This window comes from Grammomys surdaster, unplaced genomic scaffold (assembly GCF_004785775.1).
Source record: "Grammomys surdaster isolate TR1022 unplaced genomic scaffold, NIH_TR_1.0 126187, whole genome shotgun sequence".
NCBI classification, from domain to species: Eukaryota; Metazoa; Chordata; class Mammalia; order Rodentia; family Muridae; genus Grammomys; species Grammomys surdaster.
This window is the reverse complement of record NW_021620993.1, coordinates 7,468,978-7,489,582: the sequence shown is the minus strand read 5'-3', so window position 1 is coordinate 7,489,582 and position 20,605 is coordinate 7,468,978. Positions and strand designations below refer to the sequence as shown.

The 20,605-nt window shown below is 53.0% G+C and overlaps 2 protein-coding genes across 4 annotated transcripts; one reads left to right on the top strand and one right to left on the bottom strand.

The window, feature by feature from the left end:
• The first annotated feature begins 3,650 nt into the window (after window positions 1–3,650).
• Inpp5j (inositol polyphosphate-5-phosphatase J) lies at window positions 3,651–14,496 on the top strand. Of its 3 annotated transcripts, none has more exons than XM_028758210.1 (13): window positions 3,651–3,855; window positions 5,376–5,434; window positions 6,897–7,010; window positions 7,135–7,243; window positions 7,413–7,529; window positions 7,810–7,985; window positions 8,332–8,443; window positions 8,576–8,685; window positions 8,792–8,975; window positions 12,948–13,085; window positions 13,242–13,319; window positions 13,428–13,532; window positions 13,717–14,496. In XM_028758210.1, exons 1-13 carry the CDS (start codon window positions 3,751–3,753, stop codon window positions 14,221–14,223), a joined length of 1,914 nt encoding a protein of 637 aa, XP_028614043.1. In that variant the 5' UTR covers window positions 3,651–3,750; the 3' UTR covers window positions 14,224–14,496. The 3 variants fall into 3 exon arrangements, with proteins under 3 accessions (XP_028614043.1, XP_028614041.1, XP_028614042.1); XM_028758208.1 differs by having other exon boundaries at window positions 3,678–3,855; window positions 5,373–6,526; XM_028758209.1 differs by having other exon boundaries at window positions 3,751–3,855; window positions 5,376–6,526; window positions 13,717–14,370.
• A 251-nt stretch (window positions 14,497–14,747) lies between these two features.
• Pla2g3 (phospholipase A2 group III) lies at window positions 14,748–20,315 on the bottom strand. The gene is made up of 7 exons (XM_028758303.1): window positions 19,675–20,315; window positions 18,642–18,774; window positions 18,258–18,392; window positions 17,709–17,992; window positions 16,836–16,965; window positions 16,614–16,730; window positions 14,748–15,897 (listed from the first exon to the last, which is right to left on the bottom strand). Exons 1-7 carry the CDS (start codon window positions 20,186–20,188, stop codon window positions 15,684–15,686), a joined length of 1,527 nt encoding a protein of 508 aa, XP_028614136.1. The 5' UTR covers window positions 20,189–20,315; the 3' UTR covers window positions 14,748–15,683.
• Window positions 20,316–20,605: the final 290 nt, after the last annotated feature.

The following is a 20,605-nucleotide window of genomic DNA, read 5'->3' as shown; positions in this document are numbered from 1 at the left end:
CTGAACCTGAGTCTGAACGGGGAGTGTGAGAAGTTTCCAGAAAAGGGCTGGTTGAGCCGTAGCATCTGCCTGGCATACTCTACAGAGTGAGACAAAGCAAGGAGCTGGGAGCGGCCTCTGGAGACAGCCGTCTCCAGGGGGGCGGTTCTCCCTGGCAGCTGCCCCCGGCCTGCCAGCCGCCCTGAGCCCCGGAGCCTGTTATCAACCTCCTTAGTCATCCTTCCAGAAGTTCATATATAGCTCCTACCAGCTCCCTCTTCAGCAGGGGTCCACCCCCCGCCACCCCCTTCCCCTTTCCTTTCTTTTCTAGGAGTACAACCACCCCAGGCCTCAGTTTCAACATCCACTAAATGGGTGGTCTGGAATGGCTGGTGATGAGAGAGGAGCTTGCTTGTGCCCACTCTAAGCTAACTTCTTCAGATGTACAGCTTGTTTGATCATCACAGCAAACCCAGGAAGTTTTATTTTCCTTACGTGGATCAGGACTCTTAGTAACCTCCCAAGGAAATCAGTGGCCAGGATGGGAAGCGCAGTCCCCAACTCCAGTGAATCCAATGGACAGGAATGACAGGAAACCCTGGGTCTCCCCCCCACCCTGGGCCACATTCATTTCTGTGACATCTGTGTGGCTCTCAAGGGTTTTGGTGCCCCTTTCTCGGCCCTGGGCTTGGTGTCCCTTTCTCGGCCCTGGGCTTGGTCCTGGGGCAGTGGCTTCACACTCTCTCAGGATCGTATCAGAAGCTGGCACTGCTGAGGACCCTACTTACAGTTTGTAAAACAGGAGCTGGAGGACTGGACCGCTAAGCTCGCTCTTGTGACTGTGACCAGGCTCTCATTCTTCCTCATGCAAACCTCTGTTTCCGTTTTCACTTCCAATTCTCCCAGCACCCTTTCCACCAACGCCACACTCCCACTATCCATCCACTTCTCGTCTCCCTCACTCCTTACCTCCACGGCCTTCACCACGACCTGTGCCTTTCTCACTTGCACGTGCCATCAGTTCCTCCCCCATTTCACCATCCTCCTCCTCATTACCATGGCCTCCACCTTTGCCATCCGTCCCTCCCACCCACCACTATTGCCATCAGTCCACCATAATCGGATGCATGAGCAGACCCACCATCACCGTTACTGCCACTGCCATCAAAATACCTTTCTGTTCGAGATCAATGCTGGCCTGAGTCTTTGCCCCTACACATTTCAGCTTTACTTACAAAGATGCTAATCCAGAGACACGGGCCTGACCCAGAGTGAGTCTGGCAGAGCTAGCACTGCCAGGAAAAGCCTTATAGTATCTCTTGCCAAGAACTTCACTTGGGAGTTGGCTTAGGCCAGTGAAGATGCAGAGATGGCTGTTGACCTACAAGGACTACAGAATGCTGAACATTTTGGGCTTGGGGATGCCTCAGGGGATAGGAGCACTTGCTGTGCAAGCACGGGGAACTGAGTTTGGATCCCCAGAACCTGTGGGAAAAGTCGGGCATGGTTGTGTGCCCCTGAAACCTTAACATGGAGCTGGTGTGAGGCAGAGACAGAGGGCTGTCTGGGACTTGCTGGCTGTTAGCCTACTTCCAGATTCAGCGAGAGACCCTGTCTCAAAGGAATAAGGCAGAGAGGGATGGTGCAGAGCACCCAAGGCCTCCTCCGGCTTCCACATGTGTGCACCTGGATGCAAGCTTCTGCACCCACATGGGCACACACCAAGTACACACACCACACACACAAATAAATAGATAGATGGGTGGGCGGATGGGTGGATAAAAACAAATGCACAGCCACAAATCAGCAAAAGAACTCTGAACATTTCCACCTGACATGGGTTCAATTCATCTTTGGTATAATCTAGTAACCCTAGAAAAGATGGAGATTCCAGGGATAACTTAGCAGAGAGAAATCAGGTGGAGCAGGACAAAACCCTACAGCCCATGCCTCCCCACCCCCACCCCGGCCAATCTGACCTTTACAATCCTCTTACTGAGGCAGTGTCTCACACAGGCCAGGGGCCTCAGTGTCTATAGCAAAAGGTGACACTGAACCTTTACTTTTCAGCCTGTGTATAAGTGTGTATATGGTGTGTGTGGGGACTCACAAGAGCCACAGGGATCAGATCCCCTGCAGCTGGAGTCACAGGTGGTTGTGAGTCACCTGGCACGGGTTCTAGAAATCGAACTTGGGGTCCCCTAGATGAGCAATCCCATTCTCAACTGCTGAGCCATCTCTCCAGCCCCATGACATTGAATTCTTGATTTTCTTGTCTCTATCTCCCAAGTGCTGGGATTACAGGCGCAACTGTTCTCACTTCACTCACTCACTCACTCACTCACTCACTCATTCATTCATTCACTCATCAAACACACCCCTATACCCGTTAGGCACTAGACCTTCCCCTCCTCCTCCTCCTCCTCCTCCTCCTCCTCCCCTCCTCTTCCTCCTCCCTCTCCCTCTCCCTCTTCCCTCTCCCTCTCCTTCTCCCTGTCCCTGTCCCTGTCCCTGTCCCTCTCCCTCTCCCTCTCCCTCTCCTTTTCCTCCTCCTCGTTCTTCTTCTATTGGTTTGCCTGAATGTCTGTGATAGAGTCACTGAATCTTGATTTGCAAGCTGGCATGTTGGGAATTGAACCTGAGTCCTCTGGAAGAGCAGCCAGTGCTCTTAACCGCCGAGCCATCTGTCTAGCCCCGTTAGGTTCTATTCTCTAAGGTTTGAAAACCTAGTGGAGTTTGGGCTTGTTTTTGGTTTGGACTTTTTGAGAAAAGTCTCCCTATGAATCTCTAGCTGCCTGGTCTTGAACTCACTTGGTTAACCCAGGCTAACCCAACCCTTAGCCAGCCTCCCAGCTTGGCTAGTGCTAGGGTTATGCTATGTGTCACCATCCTAAGCTTTGCAGTTATTTTTAACTCTCCTGCCAAGTCCCTCTCCTATCACTACACCCTTCTCCTCCCCAGTCTTCTCTCCCACGTACCCCACTGGTTGAAGGTGGTTGGATTACTGGGTTAAGTCACTAAAACTCAGAAGACCTCCTTAGTTCATGGGGTGACCTTGACAAGTGCCTTTCAGAGTCACCCCAGTGAGCGAGTGTTAGAGAGAGAAGCTGGGACTGGACTGCGACCGGCTTATGTGTGGGGACATCTGAGGCCACTGAGATGTCTGCAGAAGAGGAGGGGCTGGCAGAGTTTGAAAAGGAGAAGACTCCAGTGGATGGAGCCTGACTGTCTGGTTTTGGTATGGGAAGGATAGAGCCAGGCAAGGATAAGGTGGAAGGCGGGGAGCTAGCCCAAGGCTTGAAAATGGGGCAAGGGTGGGGGCCAGGACAGGTCCTGAGCTAAACAGAAAGTTAGAAAAGTGACAGGGCAAGGCAGATGTCCCTGAGGCCCTGGAGAGGAGGTTGCTGACCTCTGAACCACCTGTCCCTGTATTACCTGTGAGTGTCCCTGTGCCCCTCCCTGGAGCAAGGGTGGGTCCGGCCTACTGTTTGGAGGGTGGGACAGACTGGTGGGGTCTCCTTCAGTATTCAGGAGGACCAAGCTGATGGGTGCTTATGTTACCCCCAATGTTCTAACATCAGCAGCCAGCTTGAAGTGTTCCTAGCGGGTAGCCACTTAGCCCTTGCCACCTTCAATATGGGAAGTGGGTGCCTGTGCCTTTAAATTCTCAGCAGGTTGAAATGGCTGATGACATCACTGGTTCCTGGGAGCTGAGGAGCTGGAGCCAGAACCCAAGGGAGCCAGGCTGGGCTGCCGGGGGCTGCTGCAGACATGGAGGGCCAGAGCAGGAGTGGTAGTGCCAGGCCCGGGGCCATGACTGGAATGGGACCCGTGCCTGGGACCCATGGGGCTCTGCAAGCTGGGACACCCTCAAAGGTAAGAGCCCCCAAACCCTAGCCCCCACTCCCGATTCCTGGTCTCACACTCCCCCACTACACACACACTCTGCAGGCACCCTGGTGCCCCTAGCTAAGGGACTGGCACTTTTCTGTGCCCACCAGGCAGAGACTGGGCAAAAAGGTCACACTGGAGAGGCAATGATGGGATGCCCATAGAGAAACGGAATCAGCCACAGCCAAGAGTCCCCCAGAAGCACTCTGGATTGGTTGTCAGGGGACCCAGCTGTTCTCCAGGTTTGCTGTGTGACCTTGGGCAAGTTGCTTGTCCTCTCTGAGCCAATGCAAAATGAGGGGGCTTGTGTCTGAAGACTAGAACTGTGACATCTGGGATGTCTAAGTTGTTAGTGCTGGAGGCGGTATGGTGCTTGGGGGGAGGGGGCACACAGTGGGACACTTGGAGCCAAGGAGAGTATCCAAAATGCTGCCTCAGAAAGTGGAGTTCAGGGAGGGAGGTGGAAGGAGAATTTCAGGTTCTCTGAACCGAGAAGGACGGATGGGGACAGAGACTGAACTGTGTCTCCAGAGCAGGATGGGGCCACCCTGGGGCGAGTGTAGACCTTCCTCTGTCCTCCCTGGCAAAGGACACTTTCTCCTGGCCACTGGAGACCAGGGACATCATAAACAGAGTGGGCAAGGCAGGGTCCTCCTACCTGTCAGGTTTAAAGGACACCCATTTGCCTGTCCTCACAGGTGGAGAAAGGACAGGCAAGATAAGAGGGCACAGCCTGGCTAGAGAGAGGCGTGGCATCGGACCACACTGACTGGCCGAGGAGGGTCGGCTTACTCTCCAGCACTCAGGAATCCCAGGAAGTGTTAGGCTAAAAGTATGGGCCCCTTGCCCTGGGTGTACACACCTTAGGATGTGCTACGGTCAGGGACCCTCCCAAAAGTCCCTCAGTTTTACAGATGGGAAACAGTCTGTGGGCTGAAGAGCATTTGCCTCAAATCACACAAAGCTGGGATGGGAATACATGTGACAGTCTCCGTTGCCAGCTCCTGACCTGCATGGCCCACTGGGAATGGACCAGCACAGGCAGGGCTGTGACCAAGGGGTCGGGTGGTGGGTTGAGTGTGAGGACCCTAAAGGATATTGGCACTGTGGAGGAAGGAACATGGAGGGACGTGGGGTGTTGAGTCAGCAGCCCTCTGTAAGGGAAGCTGCCCTGGAAGCTCATCAGGGTAGAGAGGGAGTAGGTGCCAGTCAGGAAGAATAGGAGAGATCTCAGATTCAGGCCTGTGCTCCACTCTCAGCCCATTCAGGGTTTCAGTCTATCCATCTGTGAACAGAGTTTCAAGTTTAAGAAGGAAACATGGCTTTTGCGTCTTTTGTATCCTGTCTCTTCTGACCTGGAGTGGAATGGCTGGGAGAGAGATAACAGGAAGGACTTCCTTGGAATGATCTATCCTAAGCTGTATGTGTCTAATGGGGGCTGTATGGAAGTGAGGGCTCAGACTTTTGCTAAAGTCACTCTGAGTCATCTATTTGTCCTCTAGAAGGTAAACTCAAGTTTTCAGCTTCCAGCAAAGAACACGGGCCCAGCACCCTCGGAACTAAGGTTGGCCCTGGCACCTGTGGGACCACGAGCAGCTGTGTCACCTCCTTCAGAGAGACCAAGACTGGCTTTGTCATCTCCCCGACCCATCCTAGCTCCACTGTCAGCCGCTGGAGAACAGAAAAGACCTCCACCCCATCGCAGCTCCAACCTGGCTCCCACATCTGTGGGCCAGCTGGTAGTATCTGCCGCCGCAGGATCAAAGCCTCCACCCGTTGCCTCGGTCTCAATCCTGGCTCCCAAGTCTCTGGGGCAGCTAGTAATATCTGCCTCTGCTATGCCAAGGCCGGCTCCGACTCCCTTAGGGCCCATCCTGTCTCCAACTTCCAAGGATCAGAAGCAGTTATCACCCACCTCTGTGGGACCTAAGCCAGCACTGGCAACCTCAGGTCTAAGCCTGGCCCTGGCCTCTCAGGAACAGCCCCCACAGTCCCCCTCCAGCCCTTCCCCAGTGCCCAGTCCTGTTCTGTCACCTACTCAGGAGGGTCACCTGGCTCCAGCATCTGTGACATCTACCCCAGCTTCTGAGAGACAGTTGCCAGCTAGACAGAAGGATACTGCAGTTCCCAGGCCTATTCCCCCTGCAGACGGGTCTCTCCACGCTCCAGCGCAGGCAGCTGGTCCTGCCGCCTCTCCTCCAAGGGCCCAAACTCCCTCAGATCCTCGGCTTTCCCCCTCCTTCCGCGCAAGACCAGAGGCTCCACGCCACAGCCCGGAGGATCCCGTCTTGCCGCCGCCACCACAGACCCTGCCCTTGGATGTAAGCCCAGGCCTTCCAGAGTCTGGCACCCGCTCCCCTGGACTTCTGTCCCCTACCTTTCGGCCAGGAATCCCTTCAAGCCAGACCGTGCCACCACCTCTGCCCAAGCCACCTCGGTCTCCCAGCCGCTCCCCGAGTCGTTCTCCTAACCGCTCTCCCAATGTGCCCCCAGCCCCTGAGGTGGCACTCCCGAGACCTGTCACTCAGGGTGCAAGGCCTGCCAGGTGCCCAAGCCCTAACCTACAGGCACAGGAAAGCCCAGCAACCACCACCACCACCACCTCACCAACATCTTGGTCAGCTCAGCCTACCTGCAAGAGCGACCCCGGATTCCGGTGAGGGCCTGGCTTTCTCTCATGAAAAGTTACTAGGGCTTGAAAGGAGCAACTGGTCATTCTTCCAGAGTGACCGTGCGTTTTACTTCAGTTTGCCTTGATAGGAATTGATGGGGTGGGGGGGGGGTGGGGTACTGCTGGAGCAACTTTGGGACCCTAGAAGATGCTGTCTCTTTCTCAGGGATTTGCTTCTTGGGTTTATCTCCCCAGGAAGGTAGTTAGGGATATTAGGCCCACTTTGGGTCTTTTCTAAGGGTCCTTACATATTTACCCGCCCCCATTTAACTCCCCGGAAGGAATCTTGTGAAAGTGAAAGGGAGGGTGGGAAAATGGTACCCAGCAGTAAACCCTCCCATGCACCTGCCTCCAGGATCACTGTGGTTACATGGAATGTGGGGACTGCCATGCCCCCTGACGATGTCACATCTCTTCTTCACTTGGGCGGTGGCCACGACAGTGATGGTGCAGATATGATTGCCATAGGGTGAGGAGCGGTGTGGGTGGACCCCTTTTCCAGGGCATTTTGGCCTCCTGGACACACCCATAGAAGGACTTTCTAAAACAGCCTCTCCAATCCAATGATTGTTCTCTCCCCGCTCACCTCCCAGGTTGCAAGAAGTCAATTCCATGATCAACAAGCGGCTCAAGGATGCTCTCTTTACTGACCAGTGGAGCGAGCTCTTCATGGACGCACTGGGACCTTTCAACTTCGTGCTGGTAACAACAGATACCCTTGTGAGAAGAGGGACCCTTTTGGATTCCTGCTCCCGTCTCAGAGAGACTACTGGGTCTCTCTGTTGCTGGGGTAGAGAGATAAGGGGGGTAAGGAGGCAGAGGCTGTGGGAGAGCTGTATGCCGAGAGTCCCCAGCATACCTCCCCCTGCAGGTGAGCACCGTGAGGATGCAGGGCGTCATCCTGCTGCTCTTTGCCAAGTACTACCACCTACCCTTCCTACGGGACGTGCAGACGGACTGTACTCGGACTGGCCTGGGTGGCTACTGGGTGAGCGGGGGTTGGGGGTGGGGAATGGGCCTGAGGGTGGCTTACAAGATCCCCCACCTCATGCTTCCATCCTTTACCCTGAGACCTGCCCCAACCCAAGCACCACTGGTTTCTACGCCCCTGCCCCGTTCCTTCTCTGGCCCCTTCCTGTCCCAGCCTCCTGTTTCTTTCCTTAGAACTCATCCCCGCTTAAGCTTAAGCCTCCTCTGCTCCTCACAGGCTCTTGTGACTCCCCTCCTGGCCCAGATCAGGCCCATGACCTGTCAAACCTCACCCCTAGGGTAACAAGGGCGGAGTAAGTGTGCGCTTAGCAGCCTTCGGGCACATGCTGTGCTTCCTAAACTGCCACTTGCCCGCACACATGGACAAGGCGGAGCAGCGCAAGGATAACTTTCAAACTATCCTTAGCCTCCAGCAATTCCAGGGACCTGGTGCACACGGCATCCTGGATCATGAGTAAGTGCAGAGGCAAAGTGCCAACTTGGGTGGATGGGAATGATGGGCCTACTGATTGGTGTGAGTGACCCACGCATACCATCTATAGGAAAACTGAGGCAGCCAGCAGTTTCTCGGGGGTGGGGGGAGGATCCTGCAAGGTAGTACTTTGGTGAGGGACACCTTCTTGCTGAGGGTCTCACCTGACGTCTCTAGAGTCTCTTTTTCCTCCATCCCTTGCCTGACCGAAGGCTCTGGAAGCCCCCACCCGTGGGCATTTCTAAAGGGTTGGGTGGGTGCCGGAAGGTTCTAGATTGAGCCTTTGCACTCCGTGGACCCACTGACCCCCACTCCCACCCTGGAGCAGCCTTGTATTCTGGTTTGGAGACCTGAACTTCCGCATTGAGAGCTATGACCTACACTTTGTCAAGTTCGCCATAGACAGCAACCAACTCCATCAGCTCTGGGAGAAGGACCAGGTAGGTAGTGATCCTCCTCCCCGTCCCTGACCCTGAGCTCAGCCAATCCCTCAGGTTTCTGCCCTTGACCTCATCCTCCCACCCCATCTGTACAAGGCCCAAGCTGTTGTTCATCTTTCTGGACCCTCACAGCTCAACATGGCCAAGAACACTTGGCCCATCTTGAAAGGTTTCCAGGAAGGGCCCCTTAACTTTGCTCCTACCTTCAAGTTCGATGTGGGTACCAACAAATATGATACCAGGTAAGCCATGAGGTGGGGTGGGACGAGGGAAAGGGGCAGAAGATAAGGCTGGAACTGTGCTTTGACCCCTAGCCCCTGAAATTCAGACTACCCTCTCCTATTGCAGTGCCAAGAAGCGAAAGCCAGCCTGGACAGATCGAATTCTGTGGAAGGTCAAGGCTCCAAGTGGAGGGCCCAGCCCCTCAGGACGAGAGAGTCACAGGCTCCAGGTGACCCAGCACAGCTACCGAAGCCACATGGAATACACTGTCAGTGACCACAAGCCTGTTGCTGCCCAGTTCATTCTGCAGGTAAGTCCTGGGCTCATCTGCCCCTTATGATGTTCCTTGGCCCAGCTGAGCTTCCTCTACCAGTAACCTTTCTGCCTGTCCTTAACAGCATCCATTTTCTTCAAATAAGGAGAAAGTGGGGCTATAATCTTCCCTTTCAGGTGAGACTATAGCTGACAGGACCTCCCTTGACTAGGGTCACACAGTAAGAGGAAAAGGAAGGATTTGAACCCAAGACAGTTTGATTGAAGAGCTCATATTTTTCCACGATCTGTAGCTGACTTTATTCTTCCAAGAAATGTTTAGGGCATCAACCTAAAATTTGAAGAACATACTGCTTTTGCAGAGGACCCAAGTTCGTTTTCCAGCACCCACATGGGGCACCTCACAATCACCTATAACTCCAGATTCAGGAGATCTGCTGCCTCTAGCCTCCCTCCGGGAGCACCTATACACATGCACATGCCCACCTCCCCCTGCGCAGTTTGAAAAATAATTTCAAAATTCTTTTCTTAAAACGGTGTGCCTGTATTGAACATATGTAGGGTTTTTTTCCTTGTCAGTTTCCTTAAGCAGTGCAGTATAACAACAGCCTTCATGTTATCTGTGTAACATTAAGTATTATAAATAATCTAGAAATGAATTAAAACATATAGAGGGATAACAGTTGCATGCACATACTATATGCTGTTTTACATAAGGAACTTCAACCTCTTTGGGGTTTAGTGTCTACCAGGGGAACCAAACAGACAGGGATGCTCAAGGATAACTTCACTGTGTTTAGAACTGAGGTTCCTAGTTGCCAAAGTAAGAGGAGGCAGTCCTAGAGCGTCAGAAGCTGTTTGGAAGACGATATAGTCTAACTCTGTGGTTTACTCTGGGGTAACCTCAGGCTCTTACTGAAATGGCGCTGTGCTCCAAGTCTAGCAGCAGGAGCAGAACAGAGTAGGTCCTGTGTTTCCAACCTTGAAACCTAAGCTGGGGTTTCTGGATTTCTTGGTCTGATAAGAAGGAGCCCTGCAGGCCAAAGTATGTTTCTTATGGTAACTTTGTCACGTGATCAGTCAATAGGACTTAAGCCAAAGCTTCAGCTGGGGCTGGGGCTCCGCCCAAGCATGGCCTCCTGTGAACTCTGGGACCGGGGTGGGGTGCGAGTTTTGTTGTTATTGTTTTTAGATCACTTCTTGCTATGTACCAGGCTCCTTCAAGCCCATGAGCCTCATCCCTCAGCTTCCCAGGTGTTAAGGTTACGGGCATGCGCCACCACACTGTGGCCCTCAGTCAGGGGCCTCACCTTGAGACTCAGCATTAGGCCACACTGTCCTGTCCTTCCCGTGGTGGAATATTACCTGGGGCTTGGGATACAGCTTAGTGGTAGGGCACTTCCCTAGCATGGGTAAGACATGGGGTTCAATCCCAGCATTGCAAAAAGAAGTAAAAGGAAAAAATAACTTTTTAAAAAGTTATTGTAAGCTGGGGCTGGTGGCCAATTCCAGGATTGAGAATAGTGAAGCAGATGGATCAAGAGTTCAAAGCTAGCCAGGGCCACATAGGGAGACCCTGGGTCAAACAATAATAAACATTACCTCTTGAACCAAGCATGGTGGCAAATCTCTCTAATTACAGCATTTTGGAGGCCGAGGCAGAAGAATTTCAAGTTCAAATTCAGTCTGGATTATATAATGAGTTCCAGGCCTCTCTGGAACACATTGAGACTCTGTCTTAAAAATAAAACCCAAGGCCGGGCGGTGGTGGCGCACGCCTTTAATCCCAGCACTTGGGAGGCAGAGGCAGGCGGATTTCTGAGTTCAAGAGTTCGAGGCTAGCCTGGTCTACAGAGTGAGTTCCAGGACAGCCAGGACTACACAGAGAAACCCTGTCTCGAAAAAACAAAACACAAAAAACAAAAAAAACAAAACAAAAAAAAAAATAAAACCCAAAATGATCAGCCAGACATCCACCATATGCAGGCCCCTTTACACACACCATCCCTTTAAATGCGTTAGGCCCTGAAATGTCCAAAGTCTCCTCTCTGTTTTAGAGTTGGGGCTGTTTATTTGTTTTATACATAGAGGTGTTTTGGTTGTGTGTGCTTCTGTGTACCTGGTGCCTATAGAGGCCAGAAGAAAGAGGGTGAATAGTTGTAAGCCACCATTTGAATGCTGAGAATTGAACCTGGGTCCTCTGTTTTTGTTTTTGTTTTTTTTTAAAGATTTATTTATTTTATGTATGTGAGTACATTGTCACTGTCTTCAGACACACCAGAAGAGGGCATTGAATCCTACTAGAGATGGTTGTGAGCCACCATGTGGTTTCTGGGAATTGAACTCAGGATCTCTGAACAGCTAGTGCCCTTAACCTCTGAGCCATCTCTCCAGCCCCTTGCTTTGTCCCCCATCCCCGACTTTTTTTTTTAACCATTTATTTATGTGCATGTGTGTGCACTCTCTGAAAGAGTTCAGAGGATAACGTTTAGGAGTTGGTGCTCTCTTTCTAAATGTGGATCCCAGGGATTAAACTCAGGTCACCCTGAGGATAAAGCCTCTTTACCCACCAAGCTCTCTCACAGGCTTTGTTTTTTGGCTGGTTGGGTATTTTGTTTGTTTTGCTTTGTTTTTCTTGTCTTTTTGAGAACAGACTCTCTTGAAGCCTGGTCTGGTGTCCAACCAAGGACCATTCTAGAATCTGATCTCCAGTCTGCACCTAAGGACTAAGGTTATGGACGTGCACCACCATGCCTCTGCAGGGGGGTTGACCTTGCAAAGTCTTGGAGCACATTTCAACCTGCCTTTCAACCTGGGACAGGGAAAGAATGTACTGGTTTCTTCTGGAACAGCTAGGCTCAGAAGCCAGGGAAAGAAACCTGAAACCAGATCAACAGGGACCAGACAAAGGCCTGAGGCTGGCATCATGTGAGCTCTTCCTTAGGGACACAGGTGGCCAGGACTCTGGCTGCTTGCCACTGCAGAAACTCCACCTGTCTAGGTGACTCCCTGGTTGTCCTGGTTGTCCCAGAGGAAAACCACTTATGATTATAATTTGTCTTCACGGATTCATGACAAAGCAGTGTTATTAGTTGGCCCTTAATAGTAAGTAAGACTCAGATGGGGGAAATTGAGTCTGGGGATGGCCAGGGTCTTGTCTGAGGTCACACAGCAAAGTAACAGTAGAGCAGGAACATGGACTGAGGTCTCCAGCCACCTATTTCTGGCCTCTTCTTGGAGGAAATTGAATGTATCCCAGAATCCTCTGTGCTACGGGACTTTACCTATCTTCCTTGCTCTCATGTAGGCAAATTATTTAGCGAGCACCGAAGCTGGGCAGATGGTGAGATGTGTTACACATTATACCTCAGGGAATCAGTAACTTAGCCCTGGGTATGAAAACAGGAGCCTGGAGTGCTGGAGAGATGGCTTAGCGTTGAAAGCATTCGCTGGCCGCTCTTCCACTGACTGCTTTTCCAGAGAACCCAGATTTCGATTCTAGCACCACATGGCAGCTAACGACCACCTACAACTCCAGGTCCAAGCTCCAGGAACACACACAGTGCACAGACACACATGCAGGCAAAACATTCACATGCACAAAACAATTTAAAAAAATTAAAACCAAACAAGAATCTCCAGACAAGGGCCTTCCTGCTGAAAGTCTAAGGAAGTCGTCCATTGTATAACCTGACAATGGCTGAGCTGAGGCCAAATCTAGTCTGGCCGGCTTCAAATCCATGTTTCACTGACTAGCTAAGAAGGCTCAGGGCAAAAGGGAGCCCAGGCTGGAGGCAGGAATGTTTGTTTGTTTGGTTTTGGTTTGACTCTTACCATATATTTGGAATAGTGTTTCACTATACATCCCATTCTGGCCTAGAACTTGCTGCGTTGCCCAAGGCTATACTCAAATTATTCATTCTCCTGCCTCAGCCTCTGGTATACTGTTATGTGGGATGCTAGAGGGTCTCCTCTGACATTGTCCCCTGTCCCTGCCTTGCTTGGGCAGTTTGCTTTCAGGGATGATGTACCTCTGGTGCGGCTGGAGGTAGCAGATGAGTGGGCACGGCCAGAGCAGGCCGTGGTGAGGTACCGCGTGGAAACAATATTTGCCCGAAGCTCCTGGGATTGGATCGGCTTGTACCGGGTGAGAAGAACAAGAATCTGGGGGAAGGAAGTCACTCTGAAGGAAGGAAGAGGCCTGCAGGCCCCCTGTGTCACTCACTGGCTTATCCCGTGTTTGATGCTCTGCTAGGAAGCTGCTAGTTTTAGGGGATCACAACCCCTTTTCCTCTTTCCCTAGGTGGGTTTCCGTCACTGTAAGGACTATGTGGCTTACGTCTGGGCCAAGCATGAAGAAGTAGACGGGAACATCTACCAGGTACTTACATGGAGGGGAGGGTTGGGGACACTAGAATTCTGCTTGGGGGAGGGAGTCCTGAGGCTGCCCCCTGGCCCCAGCTTGGGCCTCTACCCTTGTGTCCACCAGGTGAGCTTCAGTGAGGAGTCACTCCCCAAGGGCCATGGAGACTTCATCCTGGGTTACTATAGCCACCACCACAGCATCCTCATTGGTGTCACAGAACCCTTTCAGGTAAACGGATCAGAGGGTAGGACCAAAGCAGGCCAAGTTGTCCCAGTTGAATGTCACATCTTCCATGTTCTCTCTGTGACCTTAGTTAGACCAGTAGCTCAACTTCACTGGGTCTGCCAAGAGGGAAGGAGGGACTGGGCAGGCTAGAGGGTGGAGTTGCCCCAACGGCCAGTGTTCTCTCCAGATCTCGCTGCCTACCTCAGAATCAGCCAGCAGCAGCACAGACAGCTCAGGCACCAGCTCAGAAGGGGAGGATGACAGCACTCTGGAGCTGCTGGCACCCAAGTCCCGCAGCCCCAGTCCTGGCAAGTCCAAGAGACACCGTAGTCGAAGCCCAGGCCTAGCCCGCTTCCCAAGCCTTGCTCTCCGTCCCTCATCCCGTGAACGCCGTGGTGGCAGCCGTAGTCCCTCACCCCAGAGCCGCCAGCTGCCTCGGGTAGCCCCTGACAGGGGTCACAGTAGTGGCAGCCGGGGAAGTAGTGAGGAGGGGCCCTCTGGGCTGCCTGGACCCTGGGCCTTCCCACCAGCTGTGCCTCGAAGCCTGGGCCTGCTTCCAGCCTTGCGCCTGGAGACCGTAGACCCCGGAGGCGGAGGTTCCTGGGGACCGGACCAGGAGGCCCCTGACCCTAATAGCCTGTCCCCCAGCCCCCAGGGCCGACTGGGGCTAGAGGAAGGGGGTTTGGGGCCCTGAAGTAGGAGGCAGATGGGCCTGGACAGTCTCATTCTGCCTATCTTCCACAAACCTGCCTGCCTCTCTCTTGCTGCTACTCCAGCTGTTAACCACATCTGACACTCTGTCTTGGCCAGGAGTGGCCAACTGGGGGTCCCCAAACTCAGTCCTGGCACCACCTCAACTGTGACAATCAGCAAAGGCTCGCTTGGGCCCTCATCTGGGATGATGGGGGGAACAGACAGATGTTCCAATCGTGGAGGTCATCCATTAGGAATTAAATTCTCCAGCTTCCCTCTTGGCTCCTTCCTGACTTGTTATCAGTTGCAGATGGGGATGCTAGGAATTAAATAAGTGACGAAGTGATAGCACTGACATATTGTAGGCACCAGCTATATACAGAAACATGCCATCTCCTTTCATTTCCACCATAATCCTGTGTGCTCAGTGCCATCCTTAGACCCATTACACAGATGGGCAAACTGAAGCCCCCAAGAGGTCCTGCCTGAATCTCAAAAAGCAGACAGCAAAGCTCAGTCCAGCTGTGTATTAGAGGAGAAGAAATGTTTAATGGGTATAGGTATGTTTATTAATGCATTTACTCCTCAGCACCCCTATGAGGTAGTTCATGTTTACAAGTCTCCTTTTTGAGCTGGGAGTGTAACTTAGTTGGTAGCATGCTTCAGCCAGGGTGAAGGGTTGACACCCTGGCTTCTCTCCCCAGTATCACCTAAAACTTGGTGTGATGGTATCCGCTTGCAATTCCAGCACTTTGGAGGTAAAGGAAAGGGGACCAGAAGTTCAAGGCTATACTCCTATACACAGCAGAAGCTAGCCTAGGCTACAGTGAAACCCTGACTCAGACAGACAAACAATAATGACAACCTACCCCTACCCTCTTTTTCAGAGGAGGGAACTAGGCTCAGCGTGGAGAAGGGCGGTCCCTTGCCCTAACGGCTAATGGGCTCAGAAAAGATTTCAATTTAGAGTTAGAACAGAAAGATTAGTTCAGGCCAGGAAGGACCCAGAAACTACTAAAAGAAGGGATCCTCTCTGAAGAACGTGGGAGCGCGCTCCTCAGCCTGGATTCAGGTACAGGCATTTCTTTTGAATCATTAGTTTCCCACCCATGGCTTTAGGCCTCACTGTCAAATGCTGGGGCTCAGAGAGGCAGGTCAAGTAACAGGGACACCCAGGTACCTGCTTCCGGTACCTCCTGGACTCCTGCAGTCAGCCACTCCCCATTTCTATCTGTGTACGAACTTACCCGACAAGGCACCCAAATAGCCTCTGAACACCATATCCAGGCCCACAGGGGTTGTGTCACCAGTTCAAGGTCACCCAGCGCAGCAGGAGATGTGGTCCAACACTTGGACCTTGAGGTTCTTCCATCGATCCTCTTGTCCATGAGAGCCATGCTGTTCCAAGTCTCTCAGGACATAGCCACACCAGGAAGGAGGCCCAGGCTGCTGTCACTGAGGTCATGAGCTCCAGAATCCCTTCTGTCCCCTGGGTCTCCAGATTGCCTGGGTTAGTTGCAGACACTGGCTGTAGAACGACATGGGGGTCCCTGGGAGCTCCAACGGCCCTGCCAGAACCCCATCTGTGCCTTTATCCCAGAAATGAAGTCGGTTCTGGTGAAGCCTCTGCAGGTGCCGAGCTGACACCCTGACGGCTCTGTGGTCTCCGGAACAGCTGTGGGGGGACAAGGGTTCAAGGCCAGCAGAACCCACCCTGCTTTAAAATAGAACCAAGGCATATAGAAGAGCAGGTGTGAGGCCAGGGTCACCAGCAAAGCAGAGAGGACATGGCTATACCCAGATGAGGCAGAGTTAACTTAGGCTAGTACCCAGAGGCCTAGGTTCTAGGACTGGGTGGTTGTGGAAACCTGAGTCAGTAATTGAGCGACTCTCCCTGTCTCTGTGTCTGGCAGGTCTTGAGCTACACACAGAACATCTGCTATCTCCTTAGCTCCTGCAGCCTTTTGGTTTGCTTGGTTTTGTTTGAGGCAGGATCTCACTGTGTATTCTAGACTGGCTTTTACAGTACTATCTATCTCAGCTGGGCCTCAGCTGCCTCAGTTTCCCAAGTACTAGGATTATAGGCATGTGCCCCATAGCTGGCTTTCCTATTGCTATTCTACAGAGGAGCAAGCAGAGGGCTAGAAAGCTGAGTCAATTATCAAGGACATACAAGCATTAAATCTCAGAGCACAGGCACACATTCCCCTCCCCCAAGGCCTGCTGCAGAGCTGGACTCAGGGCATCGTGGGTCAGAGGGGTGATGACACGCAGCTCAGGCCCCTCTGACTCTTCACCATGCTTTTGTTCCAGGCACACAATTGGTTCTTATACAAACAAACCCAGCCCTTGGCAAAGGCCCGCACCCCTCCTGGCTCTGTGGTCACTTACCGTTTGCCCTCAGCACAGCCGAGCTGGGGGACCAGCTTGAAGCAGGTGGTACCCAGGAGCTCCCAAACCTTGTTGGTGCCTGCAGGCGGGCTGTGGAGCCTCAGGAAACGTGCCAGACTGAGGGCAGATGAAGTCTCAGGCTGTGCCAGAACCTTGCCTGGTGCCCCTGGCACAGTTCTGGCAGCAGGCAGCCCACTCCCAAGGCCACCCAGCAGGCCTCACCGGCGGGTGCAATTGCAATGGAAAAGGGGTGTCTGGGCGCTGTTGAGCAGGTGGAACTTGGTTTCCTGGGGCTTGATCTGGTGCTCACACTGGTCCAGGTGGCGAAGGCTTCGACAGACTTGGTGGGCACCTGGGTGCAGATGTGGTAGTTAAGAAAGTCCAGTCCACCAGGGGAGGCCTCACCTGGGCCTGCTACCATTCAGAAGACACACCTGTACATGTGTTTGGTTACACTGTCCTCTTCTGTCTCCTATGTTCACAAAATGTCAAACACATAGAATGAATCCTCCCTGCACCCTCCCCCCCACACACACACAGTGGCTGTCTGAGGATTCTCAGATAAGGCTTCCTGGACTCAGAGACTGCTAAGTTAAGTCTGGGAGAGGAAAAAGAGAGCGGGCTCCAGACAGGAAAAGAGCACATGCAAAGGCCTAGTGAGAACAGATTGTGGGGGCTTTGGTTTTGTTTCTTCCAGGCTTGAGCATGGAACCATGCATGTTGTAGACAAATGCTTTACCACTGGCTGCATCCAGCCCTGTATCTAACTCTTACAGCCTTGGAGGAAACCAGTGAAATTTGTGAAGCTGAAGTTTCAGCTAGTGGGTGGAGTCGGTTGGGCCTGAGTGTTCTCGGCGTTGAGACTTTATCAGCTGATATTGCGAGAGGAGAGGTACTCAACAGGGCATCACATGCTCAATTTATAGACTACAGAAGTCCCTTATATCTAGTGAAGAAAGTTGGGATGCCCTGGGAGGTGCTTAGAACAAACAAACAAATAACAACAACAAAACCAAAGAGGTAACACTACATTTGCACACAGAGGTAAGAACACCCACCCACCCTGCCCCTTGAAAAGCTTGGTTTTAAGCTCACCTTGATGTTTTGGGCCATCCCGGAGGCCAAGATGAGAGACTCCTGGCTGGCCTCTGGGGATCATATCAGGCCTGGAGGAGATGGCAGGGGTCTGGAGGGGCGTGGTGGTAGGTATGCTGTGGCGTCTGGCTTGTGTCTGCTCTGGACCCCTCTTCTGGGGATGTTTGCTGGGTGCTGGGCTTTGGGGTCTGGCAGTAAGTGAGGTGGCCTCAGCCTTCCAAGAGGCATTATAGTAAGTTCTGGGCTGAAGGAGAGCAAGGGGCACTGAGCCATATGCCCTGCACCTGAAGGGGACAATTTGAGACACTTAATGACCCAGAATTCCTGTTCCCAAAGCCCCCAGAATCATCTCTATGGACTAAATCTCTGCCAGTTTCATCTGTCCCCTGCCCACTAGGTTGTGGGAAATACCCCAGAAGGGTCCAAAACCCAAGCCCTGCTCTACTCAAAGGACAATGCATGGGAGGACAAACAGACCCTCCCTCCCTGGTCTTAGAGCCCAAGTTGCCCTGCTGGCTGGGCAAGAACTCAAGTGGGGCAGCCACGTACCCGCCCCACCAGTGCCAAGCCACACAGGCCTCCTGCTCCTTCAGCACAAAGCAGGGAATCTCCAGCACGTTGAAGAAGGCCACACCCATGATGTTGGAGATGGAGTCACCCTGGCTCCTCAGGCACTGTTGAAACCTGCCCCCAGAACCAGTATTCAGGTCCCAGGACCCCAGAGAGCCTCCTGGGACCTTTTGCAGCCCACCCTACCAGATGATCATTCATTTTCTAGAGCCTCAGTTTTGTCCCACCTGCACTGAGGGTGGTCAGAAGAAGGGGCCCCAGCTGCTGATCTTTAGAACTCTCTGGGTTCCTAGTGCCTATACCCAAGAACCAGGTAGCTCGGTTCTGTCCCTGAGCCCCAGGCCCTCTCTGACTGCTGCCAACCTGGCATCGCAGTCACAGTGAGAGATGGTGTGGAATCGGAAGTTTCGGATGCCATAGTTATACTGCAGGGGTGAGATGGTTTGTGGGCATTGGTCGTGTTCCCGGCAGCAGAGGTCAGGGCCGTGGAACATACCTGCATAGAGAGAAAGGGGAGCCAACTGGAGCAGGGTCCTGGATACCGTGCAGCAGCTATGTCTACCTAGTATAGCAAATGCTCTTCCTGATCCCAGCCCATGGCCAGCGCAGGGCAGCTGTGCTCCAAATACAGGGCCCTCACAGTTCCAGAGTTCTCAGAGAAAGGAGGCTTGCAGCCTCCTTTGCCTAGTCCTAGTGGGGGAGCCCACCCACCAGCTCCTGGACTTGTCTTCCTCAGAGCTGACTCACAGAGTTCCCAGGCTCACACCCAAATAAAACTCCAGATAATGAAAGTGTGTGTAATGGAATGACAGACAGGCCGGGCACAGTCTTTCTTCTGGTGCAGCAAGACACTGGGTGGCCGAGATGCCATCCTAGCTGCTCAAGCCAGGTCCTCCAGCCACACTCCTTGCAGATGCTCAGCCCTCAACCACAGCTCAAGCAATGACGCCCTTTGTTGTGATGTTTCCACAAGCCAAGCTCACAGCAGCTCCCAAAGAGAAGTGGCTCCTTATCTTACAGATAAGGAACTTGGAGCTTCAAGAAATGTCAGCTTGAATATGCTGAGCCGAACCCAGGTCTTTGGGGCTCTTTCCACTGAAGTACCTCATGGGTAGAGGTTGTTTAGAACAGCAGAATTCAGATCCTACCTACTCCCTCAGGTGATTCATGAGGACTCTGGGTTTGAGTAAGACCTTTCACGTCCATGACATCACTTAAATGTCCCACGAAGAGCAACTCATGTTCACACCCATTTTACAGATTTAAAAAAATGAGGTTCAAAGTGCCTAAGTCACTTCTCCAAGAACACAGCCTGGAAGAATTGGGGCCAGGCTGGAGCCTAACGCCCCACCCCACACATACACACCAGACACCTACTCAAACCCTCGGGGCTCACCCAGTTCTGAGGAGTTCTCAGCAGAGTTCCCAACACCGCACCACAGAGTGCCAGGAATGGTCCAACCTCTCCTCCTTCGATGATGCTCTCGGTCAGGTGCTCCACTCTGCTCTGTTGCTCGCTTGTCCCTGGCTCCTGTAGGACTATCCTCAGACCTTTGACAGGCCTCCCACTGGCTCTTCAGTGTAGCCAGTGCTCTCTGAAGCTCGGGTCCAGGGGTGTGGATGAAGGAGTGCTGCAAGGGCTCACGAGCGCAGAGGGCGCTGAAAGCCGTGATGAGCTCAGATTCATCCTGCCTGATACAAACCTGCAGCCTGTGGTGCGCATCCCAGAAGGCCTGGAATAATGCCAGGCCTTGGGCGTCTTTGCCCAAGAAGCTCAGGGAGCCCAGAGGGTTACTAGGGATGGGCCGGACCAAATGGCAGGAGGTACTGTCCCAGTGAAGGGTATGGGAGCCCTCTGGAGCAACCCCTAGGAAAGCCAGCACCCCCAGAAGTACCCCCAGGACCCCCATCCTATCCTAGCCCAGCCTGGTCAGACAAAGCCCCCTGGATGCCTGCCTTTGGCTGCCCACGAGGCAGCTGCTGAGGCTGGAGCTGAAGCGATGCCCAGCAGGCCCTGGGTGTCGGGGGCCAATGAATGGAGCTGCGCGAGGAGGAGGAGGAAGGCTGGTGTATGGGGTGATGCTGGGCTTGTAACCGAATCCACCGGCTGAGCAGGCTGCTGATTGGCTGAGGAATGTATTGCTGGGCCCACGCCTCCACTCATCCCATCCTCAGTGCTGTCCTGTCACCTGCCCCGGGCTAGCCCGGAAGGATGAATCTGTGGGAGCCAAAAGCCTTGGGCTGTGAGGGTGGGGATGGAGGAGAGAAGTTACGAGAGAGCTGTGTCCCCTTTGGAGCCAGAAGAGAGTGCAGGGACTTAGAGGAGA